This window comes from Pseudopipra pipra, chromosome 6 (genome assembly GCF_036250125.1).
Source record: "Pseudopipra pipra isolate bDixPip1 chromosome 6, bDixPip1.hap1, whole genome shotgun sequence".
NCBI classification, from domain to species: Eukaryota; Metazoa; Chordata; class Aves; order Passeriformes; family Pipridae; genus Pseudopipra; species Pseudopipra pipra.
Window position 1 is genome coordinate 16,333,538 of NC_087554.1, and position 24,469 is coordinate 16,358,006.

General features: G+C 40.6%; 1 protein-coding gene across 3 annotated transcripts in view; it reads right to left on the reverse strand.

Annotated features, from left to right (window-relative positions):
• Positions 1-23,001, reverse strand: part of KCNQ1 (potassium voltage-gated channel subfamily Q member 1) — a 340,245-nt gene extending 317,244 nt beyond the window's left edge. For 2 of the 3 annotated variants that reach the window (XM_064657544.1, XM_064657543.1), the window contains exon 1: positions 22,532-23,001. In XM_064657544.1, coding sequence (XP_064513614.1) covers positions 22,532-22,929 — 398 coding nt within the window. In that variant the 5' untranslated portion in view covers positions 22,930-23,001. The remainder of the gene's footprint in view (positions 1-22,531) is intronic. The other variant, XM_064657542.1, reaches the window with a different exon arrangement.
• Positions 23,002-24,469: the final 1,468 nt, after the last annotated feature.

Consider the following 24,469-nt stretch of genomic DNA (forward strand, 5'->3'; position numbering starts at 1 on the left):
CAACTAGTCCTGCTTAATCCACTCATTTCCAAAAGAATGAAATCCTGTTGTTTCACATCTCTGGGGTGACATGATGCACAAAAGATCTCCACAAACCCAAATATCAGGGAGAAAGATAGAACAGCTACTCCTTTCAAATCAGATGTTTAGAGGAATACTATGAGTCACTTGTCAGCCACCACGCAATCCAGAAGACTGTCTGCCTAGAGGAACCCTGCTGGCATCTTGCAACTTCTAACCTCTTTTTAGCATGAAAGATGCAGAGGATTCAGGGTGCAATATGATGAACCTAGTTAAGTCCCACAAAAGCCTAACAATCTTTTCCCATAAAAGTTCATTTTCCAACTCCCAAAATTTATTTCCACCAGCAGGGAAATCCCTGCACGAATGAGTCCCTTGATTTAGTATGAAAATAAAGCCACTGGTTCTTTTACTTCCGTCCACAAGTCTAACACAAATATAATGTGGAAGTGTCCTTCTCATGTGAAACAATCTTTGTCAGTCCTCGTAGGGACCAGAAAAGAAAAAAATATGCATTATTTTGTAGGAAGTGGCTTAGTGTTTTTCTTAAGAAAAACATCATTTGCTGCAACCCATCACAATAACTGCTACATTGAAGTTGAGGAGGGAAAAAAATAATTTAAAAAAAGAAAAAGTAGATTTAATAATTAAACTTCACTTCAGATCAAAGAAAATAGTGTCAATATAATGTGCCTTAACTAGCAGGCTTCACAAAATGCCTGAGAGTAAACAGGACAGACTTGTCAGATAACATGCAGAGGTTAAAAAAATTGCATCAAGAATTTCCTAACTACCAGTAATTCTTCCAGAGGAGATCAGCCTGGTATACTGTCAGGGCACAGACGTTCAAACACACACTCCCTTGGCAGCAGATGCTACCAAAAGTTCTTAAATAGTACTTAGGTTTCCAGGCTTTCAGGGACTACCTCTCATGTTTTGAGATATCACACCATACACTGTGACCAAATCCTACCCAAGAGATAGGCAACATCTTCCAGAAAACTGTGGGACTTAAACCCTACCCCTGCCATAACTTCAGGGGAAAATGTTTGGTGATAATTTTCTTTTCTCCCTCACCCGTTTTCTAGTCTTCTAAACTCACCTTTTCCCTCTTTTTCCCCTGATCTGTCACTTGTGCAAAGGGAACATGCAAACATGGAAAAATGTCCAATTCAAAATATTTTTCATGGCCCATGAAAATTTTAAAAATAAAGAGAGAAGCAGAAATTTTCAAGAAGAGAATATTAAACATGGGGATATTTGGAGGTTCTCAGTGTGTCTTGAATTTTAATTAGCTCTCTTACAGCATTTTTTAGAGCTAGGAAGTTTTCAAGCCAGGTTAAATTAATGCAGATATAGTTCAAGTGGGTGCCCATAAACGATCATTGTTTGGTATCTCTTGAAACAATATCCATTGTATCTGTGGAATTGACGGAACCTTTGGGCAACCAAAAATAATTCATCTCATTTTTGCTTTTTGATGTGCTGTTCTTTATTCAGTTTCTCAAACTCTCTGCATTGCAGTTTTGATTCTAGATCAAAGAGTTCATCGATTCAAAGTGAGCTCCTCTTCTGCAGAATTTATCAGCTGCAAAGACACTGAGCACACAGTGGCTCTGAGAAGAACGGGCTGAAGTCTGCACAGACACACCATAGTCACAAACTGCAAAAGGCAGCAGCCGTGGATCACTCCACTGCACGCTGGCAGCTGTAGTGGTCTCCTAGATTTGCAGATGCAAATGGCAGACACCAAAGGGCTCACCACACTTACAGGGGGCAAAGGATAAAAAAAACCTCTGCAAGCCCGCAGAGCAGTGTAATGTAACAGGAGGTCCATTTGCAGAATGCCACACATATTTATTCCTCCCAGGTATGTTGACAGCACTCAGTAACAATCCAGTTTGATGAGCACACACCAGATGAACAGCCTGTCCCATCACCATGTGCTATTGTTCACACACAGGAGTTCTTCCTAACGCCATTTAAATACACAACATGGAAACTCTTGACGCACAAGGCTTTTGTTCCTTCGTCACAAGATTTGCAACATTAACTCATTAACCATAAATATTTAAAGAGCAGCTCATAACATCGTTTCCCCTAGACCACTACACTGCTGTTATTAAGATGCCACTTTAAAACTTGTGTTTTGTCTGAATGGCTTTTTACCAGCGGATCCCAAATTAAGCAAGGAAGCAAGTCCAACACATTCAAGGTCACTGCTTGCATGTCAGATTACACTGATGGTTATAACTGTTGTGGTTTTGCACCTTGAGAGGGCAGGAAACTAAAGGTCTTCTGGGTAATCAAATGCACATGTAGAAACAATAAAATACACCCATAAAATTACAAGTGCCAAGCTTATTAATATAGTCTGCTTTGCCAGAAATGACAGCCAGTCCTAAGTGTTCATAGACACCCTCTGCCTGCTTGGGTTTTTGGTTTTGTTTTGTTGGGGTTTTCTTTAGTTTTGTTTAGCTTTTTGGTGGTTTTTTTTTAAGTGCTACAGAGGTGCAAACAATCAATGTCTCAGTAGCCACCACAGCAAAAAGCAGAAAAAAAAGATATCCGAAATTTTCAATATGTGACTGCTGGGCACATGCACTGCATTCTTCACTCATTCCTGGAATATTGTGTTTAACACAACAAAAGATAAAAGTTACTCTTTGTTGTTGTTTCTGCATAACAGAAGGTGTTACCAACAGGTTATTCTGAACAGCAGGTATGCCAAACCAAGCAGAGAAAAGCAGAGCATCTTTGAAGGAGAATTTATCCATTTCTCATGTAGCTGCTTTCCCAGTGCACCATCTCACTGTTGCTTTCATTTGAAAAGACACTTACAAACTATGATAAATTATTTGCAACCACAGAGGACAAAAAGAAATCACAGGGACTCCACTGAACTAGACAAACTACAAAAACACCCAGAATGGAAAGAGATGCTCTCTTTGAGGAACTCAGGAATCTAAGAAAAGAAACAACTGCAAATAAGAGGGAGATAGAGGATTGCAAAGTAACTATTTGCTAGGGATTGGTGGGATTTCTACAAGTCATCAGATCCTCTTCTAGACATCACAGAACAAAATACACAACAAAAGACTTGAACGCTAAGGTAGCCTTGGGAAGAAAACATTTAACAGCCCACTTCTTTCAAGAAGCTATGAAGAATTGATTAGCTCTGACCTCCCCTCAAAATGTTCCAAACATATTAAAAAAACCCTACAAAAAGTCCTTCTATAGGTTTTCGTCTTTCTTGAATATTGGGTTTTGTTGGGTTTGGGTTTTTTTTTGTTCATTATCTGAAAGATACAAGAGTTAAACTCGAACGCATAGTCAAACTTTTTCAAAGAGATGAACACAAGTATGTACAACTTACTTAAGGATGATTTTCAATTTTTTCATGTTGTTAACAATTTTCCTCCGGCTTTTCAATAATTAACATGCATTTATTTTGAGGTTAAATTGAGAGTGGTGAAGAAGAAAGTCTCATTCCAAATTAGGGTTTTAATTAATCATTAAGTACTTCTTTTCTCTTACAATTTCAGTTATCTAATGAAACAGTATGGGGAGTTTTGAGTTCCCTAATTTTTTTTCAATCCTCCTTTTACAAGTGTCACTTTTTTCGTTAATATAGGGAAAAGTTCACAATTCCTTAAGCTGAGCATATTGTTCTTAGAGGTCTGATAACAAGACACAGCCTGCTAGAATTTCTAATTGCTTTCCTTTTTCTCTTCCAATGTACCCTTCCCTAAAAGAAAAATGTACACTGAAAATAGAAAACAGAAGGTAGGCAAAACATAATTTTGCTTCTCTGGCCCTAATTTTATGTTATTTTAGAGAAATAATAAAAACCCACATGCCAACATTTTGAGTCCATTTCCACCATCAGCAAGACTGTCTTTACATGAACCTCAACAGGGTGTTTTAGTTCTAAGTACCTGAAGAATACATAACCATAGCTATTCAGCCTAGATTTTTTCAATACAAGTTTTCCTCCTCCCTCCAACTTTGCCACCTCAGTTACTGCAGATTCTGAAACTAGATTTAAACATAATTGTTTCCCATCATCCCAAACAAATGGGAAAAATTAATTATGCCTGAAGATTATGTAATGACAGGTAACTTTCAATGTTTTAATTGTCAAGATTTAAGTCAACAGTAATGATTTTAGTCTCAGCGCAGTCTGGCAGGAAAAATCAGTTATGTGGTAATATGAAAACATTCTAGACATTTAGTATATGCACTAGAGAAGACATTAATTATTAAAACATTTAGTTATTTTCCTATATCAGCTGTAATACTGAGCAGTAAATACGAAGGTGAGGGTTTTAGGGGTTTGCTTGTTTTCTGCCTTCTTTTTTTCCCTTCAGCATTTTGGCTTTATTTGTTTTTAAGTTGTTCAGGATGGTGGTTTTTTCCAAACTCCTAACTGCACAGGTATCTTTAATGGTCAGCAAAACTGTGTTGTCTAAGAAGCAATGAAAACAGCACCCACAGTTCATAAAAATCAATTAAAAAAATGTGTCCAATATTGTCTATGTTGTTATTTGTACTGCAGATAAAAAAGTATGACTTCCTGTAGCAAATTAAATTACTTAAAGTTCATTTATCACCACTTGAAGCTTTGCTGATCCAAAAGCAAACAAAAAACTGAACCCCTGGACATTTTTTGCATCAGGCACCACAAAGAATACAGCCTTGAGAATGACAAATTTCTTGACCTGATCCCTGCCTCAGTGGTTACATTATCAAGTAAAATATTTGGAAAATGTCCCTGAGCTAATAGTTTTACATACTTATGAGTTCCAAACCCATTTTTAGTTCGACCCAGAAGGAAACACATTGTTTTCCTCTGTTTCTGGGCACTTTCAAACAAAGCAAGGAATAGGTTCACACAGGGTCTCGAACACTGTTTACATGCAGGAGGAGCTGATGATAGTACTACCAGCAGTTAAGAGGTTCATACACTGATAGGTGATTTAGGCTGAGGCTCTGCAACTGCATAGAGCAATGCAATCATCCACAAGTGAGAACTACGGCTCTTATTCAAGTGGTTCCAGAATTTGGAATAAAGATGTCTTTGGATTTTAAGGTGCAGTGATACAGACAGTAAATTTAAGTTCAGAATATTTTCAAATGCATGGAATGGAAGAGAAGGGAAGATGATGATCAACTTTATTAAATAGAGTCCCACTGCCATTGCATGCATATGCAAATCTATTTGCCAAGTAGCCCAGAAATTTACAGCACTAAATGCAAGTTGAGTTAAGGAAACCCTATGCCAGCTGGCAAAAAGTTAGCCATGCTGGCTTCTAAGCACACTTTACTTCACAGCAGGACACACACAGTGCCCAGTCACAACAAGTAAATAAGCAGTCACAGTACTATGGAGACAGAGGTGTTTTAAAAAGAGATCTGAGAGAACGTACAGGCAAAAAATAATGATGGATTCTGGTCTTCTTTAACCTCAGTTGAATATTTTTCTTGAAGGAGGAGTTAGTTTGATTTTAGGGGCCTCTTATTTACTGAAGCTTTAGGCTTACCAGAGAGATGGTTCCTGCCAGCTGCCTGAAAACCTCATAGTAATAGTAGATTCATAAAAGCTTTCTTCACACCTGGAATCACAGCTTTTAAATGGCTCAAGACCTAGAGGATTATAAAAGAATGCAGACAGCAGTCTTCAGGTGTGGTAGGTCCATTCAGCAAACACCAAGGAGGCTTTCCGAGCTTTTACACCCCTGCTTCACACACTAGAGACTTTCTATGCTGTGGAAACGCATACCAGGATGGTAAAGGAAAAGGGATAAACAAGTATTTCCCAGCGTGTTACTGCAGTTGTCTGGCCAACAATGTTTGAGAGAGCTTGAAGTGCCCTTCATTAATAACTTTCCTGTTGGGTTAACTTCCTCACCACACTGAGAACTTATTTGTTTAACTTCACTTCTTCAACTGGTATTACACAACCCTCTGCCCCTTCTTCACTCTATATTTCTCCTCAGCTTACTATCTCCTCCTGATTTTCCTGAGATGCATATCATACAATTACAGAGCAAACATGCATTTGGCAGGCCCTTGACTCACAGGTCAAGATGAAGAAAAACAAATGAGAGTGCATCTCCTCAGAGGAAAAAGTATGTTTGAGTACTTTCTGAATGGACACTTAGTGATTTTTTTATTACTCTTTTTTAAACACTCAACATTTCAAATATTTTATCACATTGAAACCAGCAAGGCTTCCACATACAGAGAGTTAAAACTGAAATACAAGTTAGTTACCACAAAATAAAAAAATATATATCTGAAAGCAAAACAGATTGTCATGCATAACTCCCTGGCAGTGCTCAGAAACTGAGTTTCTCTGAACTCTCATCCTTATGGGATGCTAGCTGGGCTGCAGGGCTCCACATTCCCCAGGATGCAGGTTTCAGCTCACTGGACTGGCTCCAAACAAGGTTCCTTTCATAACCATCTGCCACTCATGTCTTTTAGTTGCTTGTGACACCTTTCATTTGAACAGGATGTGTCCCAGCCTTAGAGAAGATAGCTGTGCTTGAGGCTAGCAAAAAAAGGAGCAATTACTGTGGAGGCTGTCCCATGTTACACTTCATCAGAAGACTCCAGCATGATCCCTATTACTTATTGTTTGCATTGCCCTAGCACCTAGCAACTTCTACCATGTAGCAGTATGGTTTGTTGGTAAGCACTGCACACACATACACACAAACAAAAGAACAAACCCCCCCAAAAACAAACAAACGAAACCCCAAACAGATGGCAACCTGATAGTAAAGTTCAGCTCAGCTCAAAACAGATTACAGAACTTCTAATATCAGCACAGGCCCGAGAAGGTTGCCTTGTTGCCTTTCAAAAGGTGCCTACATTCAGCCAATTATTCAAAATATACAGTCAGGTATTCATAGCTATGTGCACTGTACCTCCTGCAGAGCTCATGTTCCCTGAACTCCCAACAAGTCTCCTGGCCAACTTGACCAGGTATGCAGATGCATTGGTATTACATACTGGGTTAGGGAGAGAGTCTCCAATCTAGAAACAGTGCACATATTAAGCATTAAAGTTTCCTCTTCAGAGTTTATTTCAACACCAGACCTTACAAGCAATTCAAAAAGCATTTGGTTGTCAAGCTGTTGACAATACAGAATTGCTGTACCGGTCATTTTATGGTAATTGCATAGCAGAGATCCGGTGTCTTTATTAAAAAGCCACTCCCGTTCCATGAGTAACAGGAACTGCTTGCTCCAGACAAAACTGCAAATCCATTCTCTGGCTAGAATTGTGAATGCTTGGAAAGATTTTCCTAGAATGATAAACATTAGCTATTTAGTGAGAAAAATAAAAGCTAACAAATACAAGGAAACAGTAAAGAAAAATCCAGGTGAGAAGTGAAAACATACACACCTCCTATCCATCTAAGCAAAGGCAGCAGTGTAGTAACACTGACAGGGTACTCTGAACTAACAGACTTGAAACGGTGACCACTTGAAAACTGACTGATTGCAGCTCCTGCTTCTGTTTAATCACATACAAGTAGCCAGCCAGCAAGAGCTTGGCTAGGCATTACTCCAGCAGGAGCATTCCTCTCCATAAGCTAACTATAGAGACATCAATAGCTCAGCATTTCATAAGCCAAAGCAGTTTCAACTATGAAATTCCTCATGCTGGAGGAAAAAGAAAAAAAAAAAAGAAAAAACCAAAACCAACACTAGAATCCTGGCAACAAGGAAAAGCAGTTTCCTTCCACTTCAAGTGTGGACAGACTTTAACACAGAAAGTAAACAATTGTTCTAGCTTCTCATTGCTGCTTTTCCTAATCTGATACATAACTGCTCTCCTAAAATTCTAAAGAAGTTCAGGCACAAACATACACCAAAAAAAAAAAAAAAAAAAAAAATAAAAAGAGAGAAACAAAAACATTGCAGAAGAAAGAATTTCAAATGAAGACAGATACACATGCAAAAAACCAAAAAAATAGAAAAATTGTGTTTATATGGTTCTTCACCTACCAGATATCAGAACAGCACATGAGCAGCCAGACACATTTGTAGGAGAGGTAATGCATCTATTCTGTACATGTAATGTGTGGCACCAAAATAAAGATGTCCTCTTTTATAAATAAAGATCACCTCTTTTAGGTGCCAACAGGACTGTTTTACACATGATTTTTCTTCCCCTTCCCCAGTTTGTTTACACGTCTTTGGCAAGAGACAGTTGCAAACAAATTACCCTTCAAAACAAGGAGCTTCCTTGACCACCTCAACAAAAGGATGAAGCATTAAATGCAAACAGCCCCAGTCACACTCCTAGAATTGGTTATTTCTGGTCAGGTCTCATTTTAAGACTTTCAAAGCTGCTACAGACAGCAAGTGAATGCAGGTCTCATTCCAAGTCAGTTAGGGACATTCCAACATATCTTCCCTAGCCATGCGTGAAAACCACAGTCCCACAGATGGAACACATCTGCTGCTTAGGAGGTAGAGCTGAGATCAGAGAAGGTGCTTCCAATGCAGCTATTCCTAACTACCTGCTGTCAATCTGCTCCCTGGCAGCTGCCATAAAGTACACATTTTTTCATATCAGCTTCTTGCATTAAAGTTGCAGTTCCACAGTAATTCTCAAATTAAAATCCAAGGAGTTTTCTTACTTCTATTTTGTTTAAAAGTAGCACAGATGCATTTTTAATTGCATTTAAAATGCTTGCTTGGCATTTCAAAAACCTGCACATCTACCAGTTTCTACTGATGCAGTTGTAGACCCACATGTAATTTGATTTCTGCTCAAATCCAGCAAGATGACTTCAAAACCAAAATCTCACAGGCAAAGCCATCTACAGATGTTGATGCAACTGTTCAAAGTGATTTTACCTCTAGCCCAGTTCCCTAAAGGTGACAAAAACTTTGGCTTTAAGTGTGTGGCATGAATATAGAACCACCCAGTGAACATTAACTCTGACATTTCTATTTTTAGTATAAATGTATAGGCACTACTGAAAAGTTTAAAAATGCAACCTAAAAGGATTGGTAACACAGAACTTAGTTTCAACAGCAATGCAAAGTAATTACAATCCATAGTTCGAAAAAACTGCCTAAAATTCAACATCTTAACACTGCCCTAAGCAACTCCAGTCAATCTGTTCTTAACACTCCATTTTGCATTTCTTTACCCGTTGGACTCAATTGTTCAACCCGAGTTCTTCCTGAAAATAAAGTACTTCTGTCGAATTTAATTTTACATTCAACAGAATTGAAACATGCTCACTAGAAACATCTTTCTAACACAGTGTCAGAGTTGATAATACCAGATGACGTTAAACAATCGGCAACTCTCCACTGCCCAGCAATTAAAATTGATAAGAAGCCTCTGTTCTTCAAGACTTCTTTTCAAGTCCAACAGCAAGCTCTGGAATTGCCAGCCACCGAAGGTTTTTATGACTTTGCTTTTTATGAATGCACAGCCTAACAGGCGATAAGCGCTTTTGTGCACTTGGCTGGTGTTTGCCCATGATCATGACTGTTGACTGGGGGTTTATTGGTGTGAAAGATGCCAACAACACCCCAAGGACAGGCTGGGACATTCCAGCACTTGTCAGAGAGGTGCCAATTTCCCCCTAAATCAAACACCACTGTGATTTCACAGAGCCACAGCAATGCTGATAATGGCTTTAGACGCGGGTGCCAGGGGAGAGAGCAGTGAGATTGTGGTATTCACCACAGCTAGAACAAACAGCCTACAACTTCCATTGAACTTATGAGTCAGGGGGGAAGAAGGCTGAAACCTTATGTATGATACAGTTGTTGGCCAGTACCTGATGCCACTGTACTAACACATATCCAGGGGTAGCAAAAGCAAAGTGCCCCAAGGTACTAGTGCAGTATCAGGGCAGGGTGGACTCAGAAGTACAGACTGACTACCTAGTTGTACTGCCACTTTACCCTAGAGGCCATGAATAATCCCACGGTGCTGGGAAAGACACAGTACAGTCTTGTCTTTACAGTGACGTAAAGACAGAGAAGGTGTGGAGATCCCTGGTCTAGAAGATTATGTTATAGTATATAGCAGTGGTATCTACCCAGTTAGGTGCAGTCACAGCCTCTGTCAGGCTCAGTGCCAGCTTTGGTCCCAACTAGAATTGTTAGTGTCTACCTATGCTAATAAGCCCTTTGTTAGCATAGGCACAACTCTAAAATGTTGTGGCTGTCAAGCTTTTGGGCCAGAACCAACTCACACTCCATCAGTTGGCGCAAGTGCAGGGTTTGCATATACATTCTCTCTACTTTCATGCTTATCCAAGCTGATCTAAGAGGTACTGCTTAATTATAATGCACATTTCAGTCTAGGAGAGCAGTGGAAACACATCTTTTAAAACCACCTAGTTGACTAGTATCAAATGTAGTAGAGACAGGAAGTAGAGAGAGTTACAGCCAGTAAATCTCATTGTTTCATTCAGGTCCATGGGTGCTGATAGAGCTAATCTCTTCTCCTCTTCTGTATAAAAAGTGATATAAAGCAGCCAGTAAAGCTGACCCAGAGGAGTTGTGAGGAAGAAGTAAATTTACAGGCAGTCCTTATTCCTTAGTGTCTAAGTTCTTCTTCTCCATTTCATTCCATGAATTCAAAATTATTTCAGCTCATTACTATAAAGCAGTCACGTCTACACTGGGGAACTAAAGCATACATGGTCTGGCTTTCCCATGACTATTTATCTTCCCTGATTGCAACAACACTGTCCCTACAATGATCCGGCAAAAACACTTCATTCTTCCTTACATTTATCATTAGATAAACGCAAGAACCAGGAAAAGTGAAGAAACTACTTTAACTACCATGCTCTATCCTAACTATATAAGAAAAGCACTTATTCAAAGCAGAGCTCAATTACTAAATACATTTTAAAAGACATGCCCTATAATGCTAGTTTTATTTTATAAGGTAAGTGCTAATCTCAGAGGTGCAGCCAAATTTTATTCTGGTTAATCATTTGCTGCCTATGGGACACTTAACTACAACTGATTTAATTTCTGCTTTCAGTTCCAGTCCTAAAGTCACACAATTTTCCCATGGTTGGCTGTGGTATTTCACAGCCACTGGTGACTAAAATTCAGCAGAATACAAAGTCTCTTCTCCACACCACACGGCTTGAGACATATAGTATTTCAATAATGACAAACAGAGATAATGAAATTCCTGAAATGATCTCTGTTTCTTTGAAGAGAAAGGTTTGTGATATAAAACTTTCCTCAGAAGAAGGAGGTCACCTCAGCAGAGGCTAGTGGCTAGTATCAAAACCTGCTTGAATGTTATCTCCACTCTTTTATGTAAGAGGTATAAGCTAGTGTCCCTTTACTCTTACAGATACGATCCACTGAAAACTTCTAGAGATTATGCTCTTCTCGTAGCATATCACATTTTTGCACAGACTGTTCAATTCCTTAGTCTCACTTTACAGTGAGCTTTGATGGAAGTATAATGTCTTCTGTTAAAGTCACACAACAAAAGACTGCCACAGCAGTGATCAGGAGGTAACCTCGGTGTTTGACAATCAAAGTGCAACAAGCAATTCACACGCCCAAGAAGGGTGAGCATTAACACAAGTACACCTACAGCCTCGCATTTGGCTGCAAAACCTGCAAAATCTGAAAGCTTTGTTCTCTCCCTCATTCTGGTAGCATTTTTTTCATTTCTACAGTTCAAATGCAGTTGTCTAAATAAGAGCATTATATTAACTAAAAGCTACAAAGAGCTATCTTGATTAAACAGAACTACGAAGGCACACAACTGACATGACTGTGTAACATTTAGATGTCTGTGCCTCTCATACTTTACATACTGTTGAAACAGGATGCCCAGACAGCTTAGCACTAGGGTGCTGGATGACCTGTTGACATAGAAAACATCAAGTGAGCAGGTTTATTTTGTGTGAAGTGCTAAGATAATCCACTATCAAAACTTTCTGGGTCACGAGTAGGATAACAGCACACAATCACATGAAGTTTACTCACACCACAATAAAGCAATACACATTTAGTTACTTACTCATTGTCAGGTTTGACCACACTTTAGTGTCTTCTAAGAAAAGAAGTGAAAAACAAATAATAGCCTCAACTACATCTACTTAGGATGAATATTAGGGGAAAAAATATGAAGTTTGAAAAGGTCAAATAAAGCCTTTGTTGTGCAGAATACAAAAGCCACTGATTCTTAACAGGATCAGCACAGGGTGTTCTCTACTTCGTGAGGCCACAGGATGGAAGATCTCTCCTCTTGTCACTTCTCCTATCTCCACTGCCCTGCACAGATAATTGGGCACAGGCATTTGAAGGGTGTAAGAATAAGATTAACAGTAGCAGCTATTTCCTGCATTCATTCTCCTTTGCTCTACTTGTCAACATCCGTACAAGAGATGAGGAACCTTTACTTCAACTCTTAGTTTGACTATGGTGCCCTCAAGGGTTATTGTGAAAAAGAAGACTCCAGCCAATTCCAGCCCATTTTCAATTGACATGGTTTTGCTGGGAAGGGAACAGCTGCTGCAGGAACAAACATATTCTCTGAAGGCAATTCCTTTCTTCGCAGAAGGAAAACACATTCACTACAAAGACTGCAGCCTTTGTCATATTAGGGATGAGCAAGGTTTCTGTAATCTTTGCCACCAATACCATGCCTCTGGCATTAAACCTAGTGTCTTTGGAGAGGATCCAAGGAAGTAATCTGATGGGTGATTTACATTCTGTTCTCAAACTATGAGATCCAATTTTCTTTACTATCCGACCCATGTACAAGTATGTAATCTTAACACTGCAATGAAAAAATATTGTTAAAAAAATTGAAAAAAGTTAAATTTATCTCCAAGATTTCAGGGATTCTTTGTAGGTTTTCAAAGGAAACCAATGACCTCTGAGGACTGGATTTATATACATCCAAGCCTGCCAGTCTCCTTGTGTCAGTTCCAGCCTGCTGTCTGTCAGTGAGCAACCTATTGCGAGTGTGACCACACTCTGGTTTAAACAGAGGGGACAAGCCTGTGTTCTTGCCCAGTCTAAAACACATACAAGGTGGAAGGGACAGAGGGAAGACCACTAATTTTCAGAAATCTACAACAAAACTGCTGTCAAGATGGTAAAAAACCTATGTGATTTAACATATTTATTACAGCCAAGAGAAAAGTCACTTGGACAAAGTAAAAGTTCACAGAATTAGCGTTCTAAGATGCTTAGTCTTTCAGAAAAAAATAACTTATTTTAAATAAAATAATTGTAACTGAGTTCTACATATCCTGTGAACGATGTCTGGCAAATAATTTTAATTGCTCTATTTTTGCAGATGAGTATAGAAGTTTTCATCTTTTCTAACTGGTCTTTACCTTTTATCTTTACTAGGTGCTCCCACTGGAAAGCAAATAGCTGTTCACATAGTGAAGTTAAACACATAATGATAATTTCTTGCGGAATCAAAACAGATATTACTTCAACAAATGTATTATACTTTCCTATTCCAAAAGAAAATGTATGTTCTATGTTTTTAAGGATGTGTTAGAGTAAAACTAGTAGATGATGATGAACAAGAGCTCAACTTGTTAGGACAAACAGAGATCTACTATTTCAAGATCTTAGTTCAGTAAGAACATTTCACATTTGAAGTAAGCATTAGTCAAGTTCTGTAACAATGCATTAAGTTTTTAAATAACCCCAGCAGAATGCAAAGGAAGAAGGATTTTATAGTTAGGAGTAAAAAAAAATCAGTTTTCTACTACAAATATGACAAAATTGTGTTGTCAAATGACATCTCATAAGTCCACTGGCATTAGCAAAACACGAGTGAGATTTATGTTCCTATCGAAAGCTTTAATATGAAATTCAAAGATCAAGATCAATATTTGCAGAAGCAGAAGAAACTTTAAAGGATGCAGAAGCCTTGTCCTAGGTTTATTTTGGCTTTAACATTTTTCATAAAATATTAAAACATCACATTGATTGTGAAGAACATGTGGAAAAAAAATAAAAATACCTACTCTGGGCATATTGCTAGGAATATCTAAAGGCTACCTAATGACTTGCAGTATAATTTCCTATTTCTGGCAGTTTATAGCTTTCAAAAAGATAAAATTTCAAGGCTGCAGATTTAGTGCTTGATGTATTCCTTGAAAAAAGTCCCCCATGCAGATGCATTCTTTTCGTAAACTCAAAAAAAGATTCAGTCATTTTGAGAAAATGTGTGTTCATTATCTTACACAACTGGCAGTTCTGACATTAAAGCAGTTCAGAGATAAAACCTGGCTTTTGTCATAGTGTTTGTACTAAGCTTTAATAAATCATTGGCTTATCCTGTGTCTGTCCATTTTCTATTGTAAATTTTCCAGGTTCTACATTTTCTGAGGTAAAGCGTGGTTGTTAAGGAAGGAAACTACCATTTAAGAAATGTGGGACAGTACTTTCAGTTTTTGTGGGGGTTTTGTGGTTGTTGTTTTGGGGATTTTGGTGCTGGGTTGTTTTTTTTTCAAAGTACTTACACTATACTTATTTACCCAGGCGCTGGTTTCCACTGTGTGCAATTTCTTACAGCTCCTTGAACACAGAAAATAGTTGCTTTTTTTTACTATTCTGTACCACAAAGTAGGAAAAAGAAGAAGAAAAGCCATGTATCTGCAAAAAAGTTCACACCAAGCACCTCTCTAATCCTCCAGATATGCACAATCTGTAAACCAGAGAAAACTCTTGATTTAGAGAAGCTTTAGAATTTCCTAATTAAAAAAAAACCCAACAAAACTAAAATCACAGTCTAAAAACACATAGTAAAATTAAATTTGACTACTAAAGCATTGAATACTCCCTCTGTTATAAAATATATATATACACACACACACACTCACTCACATATATATCTTTCTGGTAGGAGGCAAGATACAGTAACTACTGCCAGAGCAGAGGCTCGCAAATACATGTGCTGTTCCATCACCACCACTGGTATTATAATGGTTCTCACAGGCCATTATGCCAGATGAAGCATGACTGTATGGGGAGAGCTAGTCCCTTACCTAAAACCTCACCAATCTGCGCATTCTCCTTCTGTAACTCAACCTACCCCTCAGGTTTATTTACATCTGGCAACTTTCCAAGACATTTGAAACGTGTTGGACCTCTTGGTGGCAGGCAGAAAACACCTTGCCCCCAACAAGACACTATTTTCCATCTGGAACTGAATGAGCAAATGTTCACAGCTTTTGTGTTCGGCCACTAATGCACATTAAACAATCTATTAACACACAAAATTAATGAGGTACTGCCAAGTTTAAAGTCAGCTAAGCACTGTGCCTGTGCATAGTTCCCTACAGCATATGTTGGCACCGTTGTTTGTAACACATCCAGCACTCAGGCATTTGGAGCTCAGCCTAATTAGTTCACTGCAATTGAATCTCAACTCTATCCTTGATTCGGCTGCAATGAAAGTTTTGAAAGAGGCCTATCTACACAGCCTTGCACATTTTTTCCCTGGCACTTGAGGAGCCAGGGCAAGGAAGTGTGCCAGAACTGCCCAACCAACCATTTGACAGATGTACAGAGATGTGAATACTGCCCTTACTGGGTTTTTTAAGATCATTCATGTGCAACTTTTAAAGGTAGAATAATTCTTTTCCTGGAGGAAAGCAAATACCAGAGAAGGATGTGAAATGTCATACTGGAAGGATGACAGGAAAACAGAAAAGGCCTATCCCCAGGAAAGCCTGCCCAAATTAAGAAAATTCATAACTTTTATGTGTGCATTTCACAGAGTTGTTTTCCACTGCACACAATCTGTCTTCACTGAGCATTAGTGTTCACCAGTTTACAGCCTTCTGCTTCCATTAGTTATTAGAAAATCTAAATATCAGTACAATTACAAAGTCTCTTTTCCCTCCACAGAACTTCCTTTTCTCAACGTTTTTTTCAAGTAGCCACGTTAATCAGAACAGAAACTGAATTTTCTCAATTACTGCTAGAGGTACTGTGTGCCATCAAAAGGCATTTTAGTTGGAAGATATCTAGCTTTTCACCTTCCTTCCCCTTCAATGATCAAAATACACTGCCATGGTAATTTTCATGCAGCAATCACTGAATGCAACAAATGATGTAAAGATGGTGGTTTAATTAAAGTGGCTTCTAGGGCACTAACTACTCCTGATGACCTTGAGAGGATACGGTTTCTGATACTGCTTTTCTTTCTGATGACAGTCAATTATTAAGTAAAAATGGAAAAACATATCCAGGTTTAGGCAATTATGCAGTTATTCGTATCTGCATTTCTTAACATGAGCACTTCCACTGTCCCACTGGGAAAGAGAAATGGGGACCCTTTCTGACCTGTAACTGCATTGCCACTCCTGAGGTCTTCATTTCATGGACTTGGATTGGTCTTAGTTACAAGACAGCCAGACAGTCCACAGCAAAAATGACACTTCTGATGAGTTACAGACTGGGAAACATGGCAAGAGAGAAAAGCTGTGCACTGGCCAACCCAAACTATCTCAATCACACAAGTCTCAAAGAAGAACCTTTGTGCAATACTGTAGCTGAGAGGCTGCACTGCAGCATGCAGCAGGAAAGGAGGGAGCAGCAAAACCCTGAAGTCACTTCTTGACCTCACCTGCATCCAGAATCTGCCAAGACTCCAAGCTTCACTATCTGGCTGATCAGCAAACTAGACTGACCCTGCAACAGCAACTCCTAAACATGAGCACACTGTCTTATGTGTACAACCAGCTATGATAATGGGGCAGGCAAATGGTCTTCACTCCTCTGGAAATACATAAAGTCACCTTTCCAACCCCTTTTCATCTCAGATAAAACTGTTACCAAGCACACTGACAGATACATAGTGTTAGGTTGCAAAGATGTTCACTCAGCTGCAAATCAAAACGCTAGACTCTGGAGTAGGGATGAGGAAGGGAAGGGCAGGGGGAAAAGCTACAAGTATCACCTTGTTTCCACTTCATTTTTCCCAGCTGTAGTCTTTGAGCATGTGTGCGACCTCAAAGATTTGTTTTAAGCCACTGCACAGCTGTAACACACCACGCTCTTGAAACCGTGAAGTGACAAAGTGGCAGATTCCCGTTATTACAATTATACAGCATGAAGAGGTGGGAGTATAAATAAATTTTAGTATAAATACTAAAATATTTATTTTAGTATAAATACTAAAATATGGTATTGCAAGCAACAGGAGCTCATAGACAAAAGACATAGAGAAATAAAGCAAACATTGTTCACATCAGCCTCTGCCTGACAAGAATCATGATTTTTCTCTCAAATATGACAAAGTGAGGGGACCAATTTGACCTCAGCTAAACTACCTCAGTCTTGATGAGACAAAAAAAAAGCTAAACCTGGGTCTTCTTGCTATTGACAGCAGCAAAAAAAAACACGACTAAGTTATTTTTCTTTCCTTCCACTTAGAAAAGCCATGCTTACTTTGGACGATTTATATCTCCTTTTTAAAACAGAAGTAATAATCTGAAGTCTGATTTCAAGCCACAAAAATTTCTAAATGTACAAATATTCATGCCAAAAACATAATACTTTTGTTTGCAGCTTTCTTTAGTCTGAAAGAAAAATTGTGTGTGAGTAAGTGCACACACTAATTATTTTAGGGATCTTTTTACCTCCTCAACAGTTTATACAAGTATGAACCAGTAGGTTTGGAATTATGTTTGCAGTACATCTGGAAACATGGCAAACCTGGGATTTTAAGTTGGAGTCATGCTTCTTCCTCACAGTATTGTGTGTAAACAGCATTTTGTAAACACTGCATTACCTTTAATAATTGATTACTCCAAGTCCCGATTCAAGCAACTGGTATATTCTATCTACCCTCACTTCCTATCTTTACATGCATACACATGCAGCCACACTTCTGAGAGCTTGTCTGTTTCTAGAGACCAGTTTTCCAAATCCCAACAACTGGCCAGTCCAAGCTTATGTAAACAACTTGAGATTCGAACAAACTCAATGATAATCATTGCTGATTAAATCAAACTTATACAAAGGCAAAGTAAATTGAACCAGGTACACGAATGCAGAGATAAGACAGAAGCTGATTATCTTGCATGGCAACAAAGGAGAGCTGCTGCACTGGAACAGACTAATGGTCCATCAGTTCCCAAATTGTCCCCTCTGGTTACAGCCAACACTTCAAAGAACACGGCGAGCCAACATTGCCAGAAGTCATTATTTGCCATAGTGAGAACAAGAGAAATCAGTTAATAAGTTCAGTTTCTTTAGGCACATTTTAAGATGTTTATTTTAAACTCAAGAGGGTGAGAAGAAGCTCTTCCCTCGAGTACTTAATTATAAAATAATTCTTTTAAACATCTGACATCTTCACTTATTCTTTACAATCATTTCCAACACTGGGACAGAGTCCAAGAATTTCAGCAGGCCATGATGAGGACAGAATTTCAGTGTCTTTTGTCCCTCCACCTCTCTTCACAGAGCCTGAAAACTCGATTCGTTAAGGCCACAAACCATTTTACCTCTCAAAGCTGCTATCTCAAGGTGCACTACTATGATAAGTATGATAAGATGCCCTAGTAGCTTGGAAGGTCATTGAGAACAGTGGCTCTCAGTCATTCCCTCAACTCTGAAAGCCAAGGCGGATTTTGTGGCTCTGGCAGGACATTACCATACATGCAGCCACAACACAGGGCAAGCTCTTGCTTGCAAAGCCCAAGTTTCCAAGCAACCACCAACTGTGTTTGCAGAAGTCATGCATGTAAATCTTTAGCCATGGAGCACAATTTACTTGCACTGGTAAAATTAAGTGTACATATACTATATACTCCATCTATTTGAATGAAATTTATTACAAAAATCAAACCAAGTCAAGTAACTGAAATAAAAGTTTCTATCATCTCTGCTAGTATTTTTAGGCAGGTTTTTGGAGTGGTAAATTAATAGCCAATTATCCATTCCTTCTCCCCATAAAGACTATTACCCCAGCCTCCAACAATCTAATATAGATGAGGCACAGTAATTGATTTCCTATTCTGTTCATGTGAGATTTTCTGCTCTATGGTCTGAACAAATAAGAAAAACTCTTAGAAAAAACCTGTCTAGAATTCAATTGATTTAATCAGAGACTGTGATGTCAAATTACCCTGGAAGATTAAAAACATCAACAAGAGAGAGAAAATAGGTTGCATACCGGAAAATAGGTTTTTCAGAAAGCTTTTGAAAGAAATAACAAATCAAAAGTAAACAGGTAATTTGCCTGATTTGTTGCTGTACAAGATAACCAGATTCTATCCTTTAAGTCAAGGGAACACAAAATGTTCTGTTGCTCACCAGAACATACAGCAATCAAAACAATATGAAACAAACATCCCAACCTAGAATCTGTGGATTAAAGTTTGGTGTTCAACTTCCCTTTTCCAAACAATATAATATAAACCCGAGGAAAATCAATTCTGAATATCAGTTCTTAGCTATTAGTACTCTACATACCACTTGACTAAGATTCCTGAGCAGGAAAAGGGTGTGACAGGCAATCAGTAGATGTAGTTCTTATCGCTTGATAAATAGTGTTTTAACAACCAGCCAGAGATACAGGTCCAGAACAAGTTACATGGACTGTTGCAGGAGTTGTTTCTAACTGTAATATTTGAGCATATATTTAAGAACACAGCCACGCACTCTGCACCACGCAGAATACAGGAAATGAAGAAGCCCCCAGTGCTCATTGCTCCCATCATTGGCTAGATCAGGACCCTCTACTCAGCTGAGGTCTTTAAGCCCTGATTTAACATTAGTTCTTTCCTTCCCCTGGAAACATTTAAGACGGTGACCAAGACATGTCAGGTAGCTGAGAGCCCCAAGAATAAAGCAGGAGGCAGACAGCAGACAGAGTCAAAAAGACAGCAGGCAAACGACTTCAGTTTCTTAAATTCCTTTGGGCAGGGAAGACAAACACCAGGGTCCTTGCATGCCACGAGGTAAAACCCAGCTTAGCATTCTGTGAATGACTGTTTGTATGTCGACAGTAGAATAATCAAGTACTTCCTCCAGTGTGAAAGAAGCACATGCATGACAGTGAGTGTGTCTTATAACTCCAAGTCCTTTCCAGCTCCCTTGTAGCCAACTGTTGTCACAAAGCAGGTCCCATGCTTTCTCCAGAGTAGATGATCAGACACAACAGCTTTTCCAAATCAGAAAAACCTGCCTCGTCAGTTGTAACAAACTTCTGTTCTGTAGCCACTCTTCATCTGCCAATACTCAGCACCTGGCTGTTATGCGCTGTACTCAAAAGAGAGCATTACTTGGGACAGAAGGAGCTCCTTTGGGAGCTCAGAAAGAGAGACGGAGAAGTATGGACCAAAGATCAGTAATTTAAAACATTATTTAATGGGCACAAAAAGTATAAGCTTATGTACCACAAAAACAAACAGAAGTTGGGATGGCTGGGAACAGTACAGCCTCAATTCCCTCTGCTGGTGGGAATCAGAGTGAGGCTGCCTAAATGGTATTTGCACATTGCCTTGCAAGAAACATCCAAGGGTGTTAGTACTCTCTTCTGTCTCTTCAGTGCCCTAAGGAACTTGAACAATGCTTAGTAAGCGGCTTGAGAATATTTACTGCCACTCTCATTCGTCACTGCATCAGAAGAGTTCTTCTGGAAAGAGGGGAAACACTGGAGCAAATGATTACACCATGGATAAGTGTGTTTTGGGGGGAGAGACTGATTGATACATATTACAATCTCATAAAGTAGAATTACAAAATCTTAATTCTTGCATAGATAGGATTAACCCATACTGCTAATACTTGGGGGGGGAAGTTAAAATTCAAACTAGAACCTTAGGCAGACAAAGGGAACAACCATTTTTGGTTTGATTTTTGTTTTACAGATGTTTTCTAGGCTCACAGTTTAGATTTAGAGAAGATTATTTACAATATTGAACACAGTTTACTGTCCCTTTTATACATAATTTGAGACACCTGAAAGGTCAGAAACCATAAAAGATGGCTGCCTAAAACTCCATTTTAGGAAAGAAAGGAAAAAAAGAAAGGAATTCCAATTCCTGAAAGTGTTTTACATTGTTCAACCACAACTATTAGGCACTTCATATTTATGGCCATTAGTCATTTTGTCATCTAATGGCATTATCATAATGCCAAAGAGAATGGAGCCCACAATTATCTCGGCAGTTGCACACAGTCATCTCCTGATTACATACATTCAGATGACACCTGTTTTCCCTCCACTAAAATAAAAGTTGGTACCACTTAACCTGATGATCTAAAGACTCTGGAATACTCAAATGTGGCATAGAAGCACACAATCCTGAACTGACCTTAAATAATAGTTACTTAGAAATAGAATTTAAAATCAGAATAAAATAACTAGATCATAAAAACTGACTTTAATGTCTTTTGACCATAAAATGTCTTTTCCTCTAGGTGTTGTAATAAGTACATATATATACATGTATATATATATATATGTAATGGATATCCATAGACATATATATTTGTGCATGCATACAATAAACAGACACATTTCTACCTGACCTTATTACCTATATTCAACATACCACCAATTGCCCAAGGGTCACGCAAGCCTTCAGCAACACCTCGATTAAAAAGCATGGATTTCTCACGGAAGCACTTGCCAAGATGCTTGTGCACCACAGACCTACGATGCGCTGGCTCGGGTTGGACATTGCACTCCACAGACAATATTAGAGCCAAAACATTTTTAAACCTGCCTGCAGTTAAACAACACCCTCCAAACATCACCTCCTTCCTGTCTAAAAATAACAGTGATGGCATTCGTACCCGATAGCACAAGAAGTTAGAGCAAGGGGCAATAAAAGAGGCAAGGAAAACGAGCATCACCTGCCTCTCATTTTCCTCTGACAGGGCTGCAGCACTAACACACCTGTTCAGCTGGAAACTGGTGCTGTGCAGTGAGCATTGGCATCATGTAGATGTCACTGCATCGAAAATTAGTAAAGAATGGATGACACTGTTACCTACTTCGTTTCCACATTCAGTGTGAACAATTTATTTCAACTCCCAGGGTAACCTGAACAAAATTGCCTGAAGCCAGCTCCTGCCTTATCTGATAAGTACACCTAAGCGCTCCTGAACCGCAATACCGCATTTCTGCTTAAAAAAAAAAAAAAAAAAAGAAACTTTCCCCCGGAGCGTGACTTTTGTTTTACTTCACACCTGTTTAAAACAAACAAACAAAAAACCCCACCCAGCCCAAAAGACTGTATCTGTAGGATGTTCAAGCCAGGAGCACCGGGCTGGTCTGGAAGCCTCCGCGGGGAGGACGAGCCCTGTGCGGGGGAGGTGGGGAGGGGGCACGACGGCCCCTCGGGTGCAGGTGAGGGGCGGCCCCGGGAGCCCCCCGCACGGCCGGTCGCGCCGGGACGGCGCCCCCGCTGCAGGGGACCGGTCCCGCGGCTGTAACGGGAGCGCGGCGCGGAGCAGGTGCCCGGCGGGAGCGGGGCGGTACTCACACGGTGAAGTGGTACACGAAGCACTTCCAGCCCGTGGGCCGCTCCAAGAAGTTGTAGACCCTGCCCTGGACGCTGCTACGGCTCAGCAGGGGCTTGCGGAGGCTGTAGATGGAGACGCGGGGGTCCAGGCTGACGGGGGGCCGCGGGCAGTCGGCGCTCACCATCACCACCTCGCTCCGCAGCCGCGGCGCTCGCTCCCGCACCGGCTCCGGGCCGCAGCCCGGCGGAGCCTGCCCGCCCTGCGGGGCGGACAGCGGGGCGTAGTGGGCGTTTGGGGTGCTCTCGGCCAGCTCCAGCGCCGACGGCTTCTTGCCGGGCGTCATGCTGCCTCTCCTGGGCAGCGACAGCCGGCCCAGGCTGCGGCTCTTCGGCTCGCCCGGCGGGGAGCTGGAGGACATGGCTGGGGCGGCCGGGGCAGCTCTGGCGGCGCGGCGGTGCCGGGGCTGCGCTGCGCTGCCCGGGCTGCGCTGCGCTGCCCCGGGAGCTGCGGCCGGGACCGAGCGCCCTGTCCCGCCGCCGCCGCTGGCCCGGCCCCCGCGGGGCGGCTCCCAACGGGAAAGGTGCGGGCAAGGGCGGGGGCGGGCTCGTCCCCGCCGCAGTCCCGGTGCTGCCCGGCGGGAGGCGCTGCCGGCGGCACCCCAACCTTGCCCCGAGGGCACAGGCTGGGAGGGCAGCCCTTGGTGGTGTCCGGACCGCCCTCCGTGTCACGCTCAAAACAAATCACACGCTCTGTAGCGTCACTCTGACCTCCACCTGTGTCACCTGTCCCCTTGTCACCGCCATGGCTGCGTGGAGGTGGCCTCTCACCTGCGTGAGGAACTACGAGGACAGGGAGCAGGGAGCAGCCTTCCAGCAACTCATAAGCCCAGCGGGCTTTCCCACTATCTCAGCCCGCTCTGTGGGGATAAAGTGCTCCAGTGTTTTCCAGATCTGTACCCTTGGGTGGCTTGAGCTTCTGTGGTACAAGCCCTTACCTCAGATTTAGGACTGCCAAAGCCTTCAGGGCCAGCTGGTCCATCCCTTTTTGCGGAATTTCAGCACCTGGGAGCAGCAGAGTTCTGCTGGACTCTGAATCCTCAAGGAGGCTCTTTTTAATACGAGTAACAGGAATTAACAGCTTGGACAACAGGCCTTGCGTCCCTCATGTTATTTTAACATCAGGAGTAAATAGCTGAATAATGGGGAAAACTGTAGAATGCAATAAACACAGTTCTGCAGTCCTGCGTCCTCTACAATTTGGACCTCTCACCAGCAACATTTTGGTTTTTGTGGAAGGGTGCATGTGTTTGGCCATTAAGAACAAGTTATGGTTAGGGCTTGGATAACTTTCCTGTGCAGTTATGACTTCCTTATCTGTGGTGTGAATCGATTTGTCATGTCTTTTTGCACCAATTAGTTAACAATGTCTATTCCAGAGAAAAGAGGAGGGTGCTCTTTGATCTGGGCTGAGGGTTTTTTTCATTCTAGCCCAAAATAGAACAGCATTGGTAAGAGCTATGTTGAGTTCATGGTTGATACTGGTACTCGGACAAGAATGTTACCGGGAGATAAGGTGCTAAATAAAGTTAAACAAAAACAACCCTGCTAATTGCAGCTCCATTCAAATGTCAGGCTGCACGAATAGTAGGGGAACTGGGCAAGATCCTTCACTAGTGTAAACAAGAAAGACTGGTAGGCCCTTGTACTGATTTACACCCATGAAGGATCTCGAAAAACAGAAGTTTTAAAACGAGAATTTGCAAAACCTGTTTGTAAACCAACAACATACCAACCAGGCTTTTTGTCCCTCCACCAGAGCATGAAGAACAAATAAGCTTAATAAAAACAGCATTTCAAAGGAAAGTTTTCCTGTATCTGGTCAAAACAGAGCCAGGTTTCTCTATTTTGAGAAACTGTTCTTTCTTGCAATAAGCCTGCAAGAAAAATGACTAATGGAAG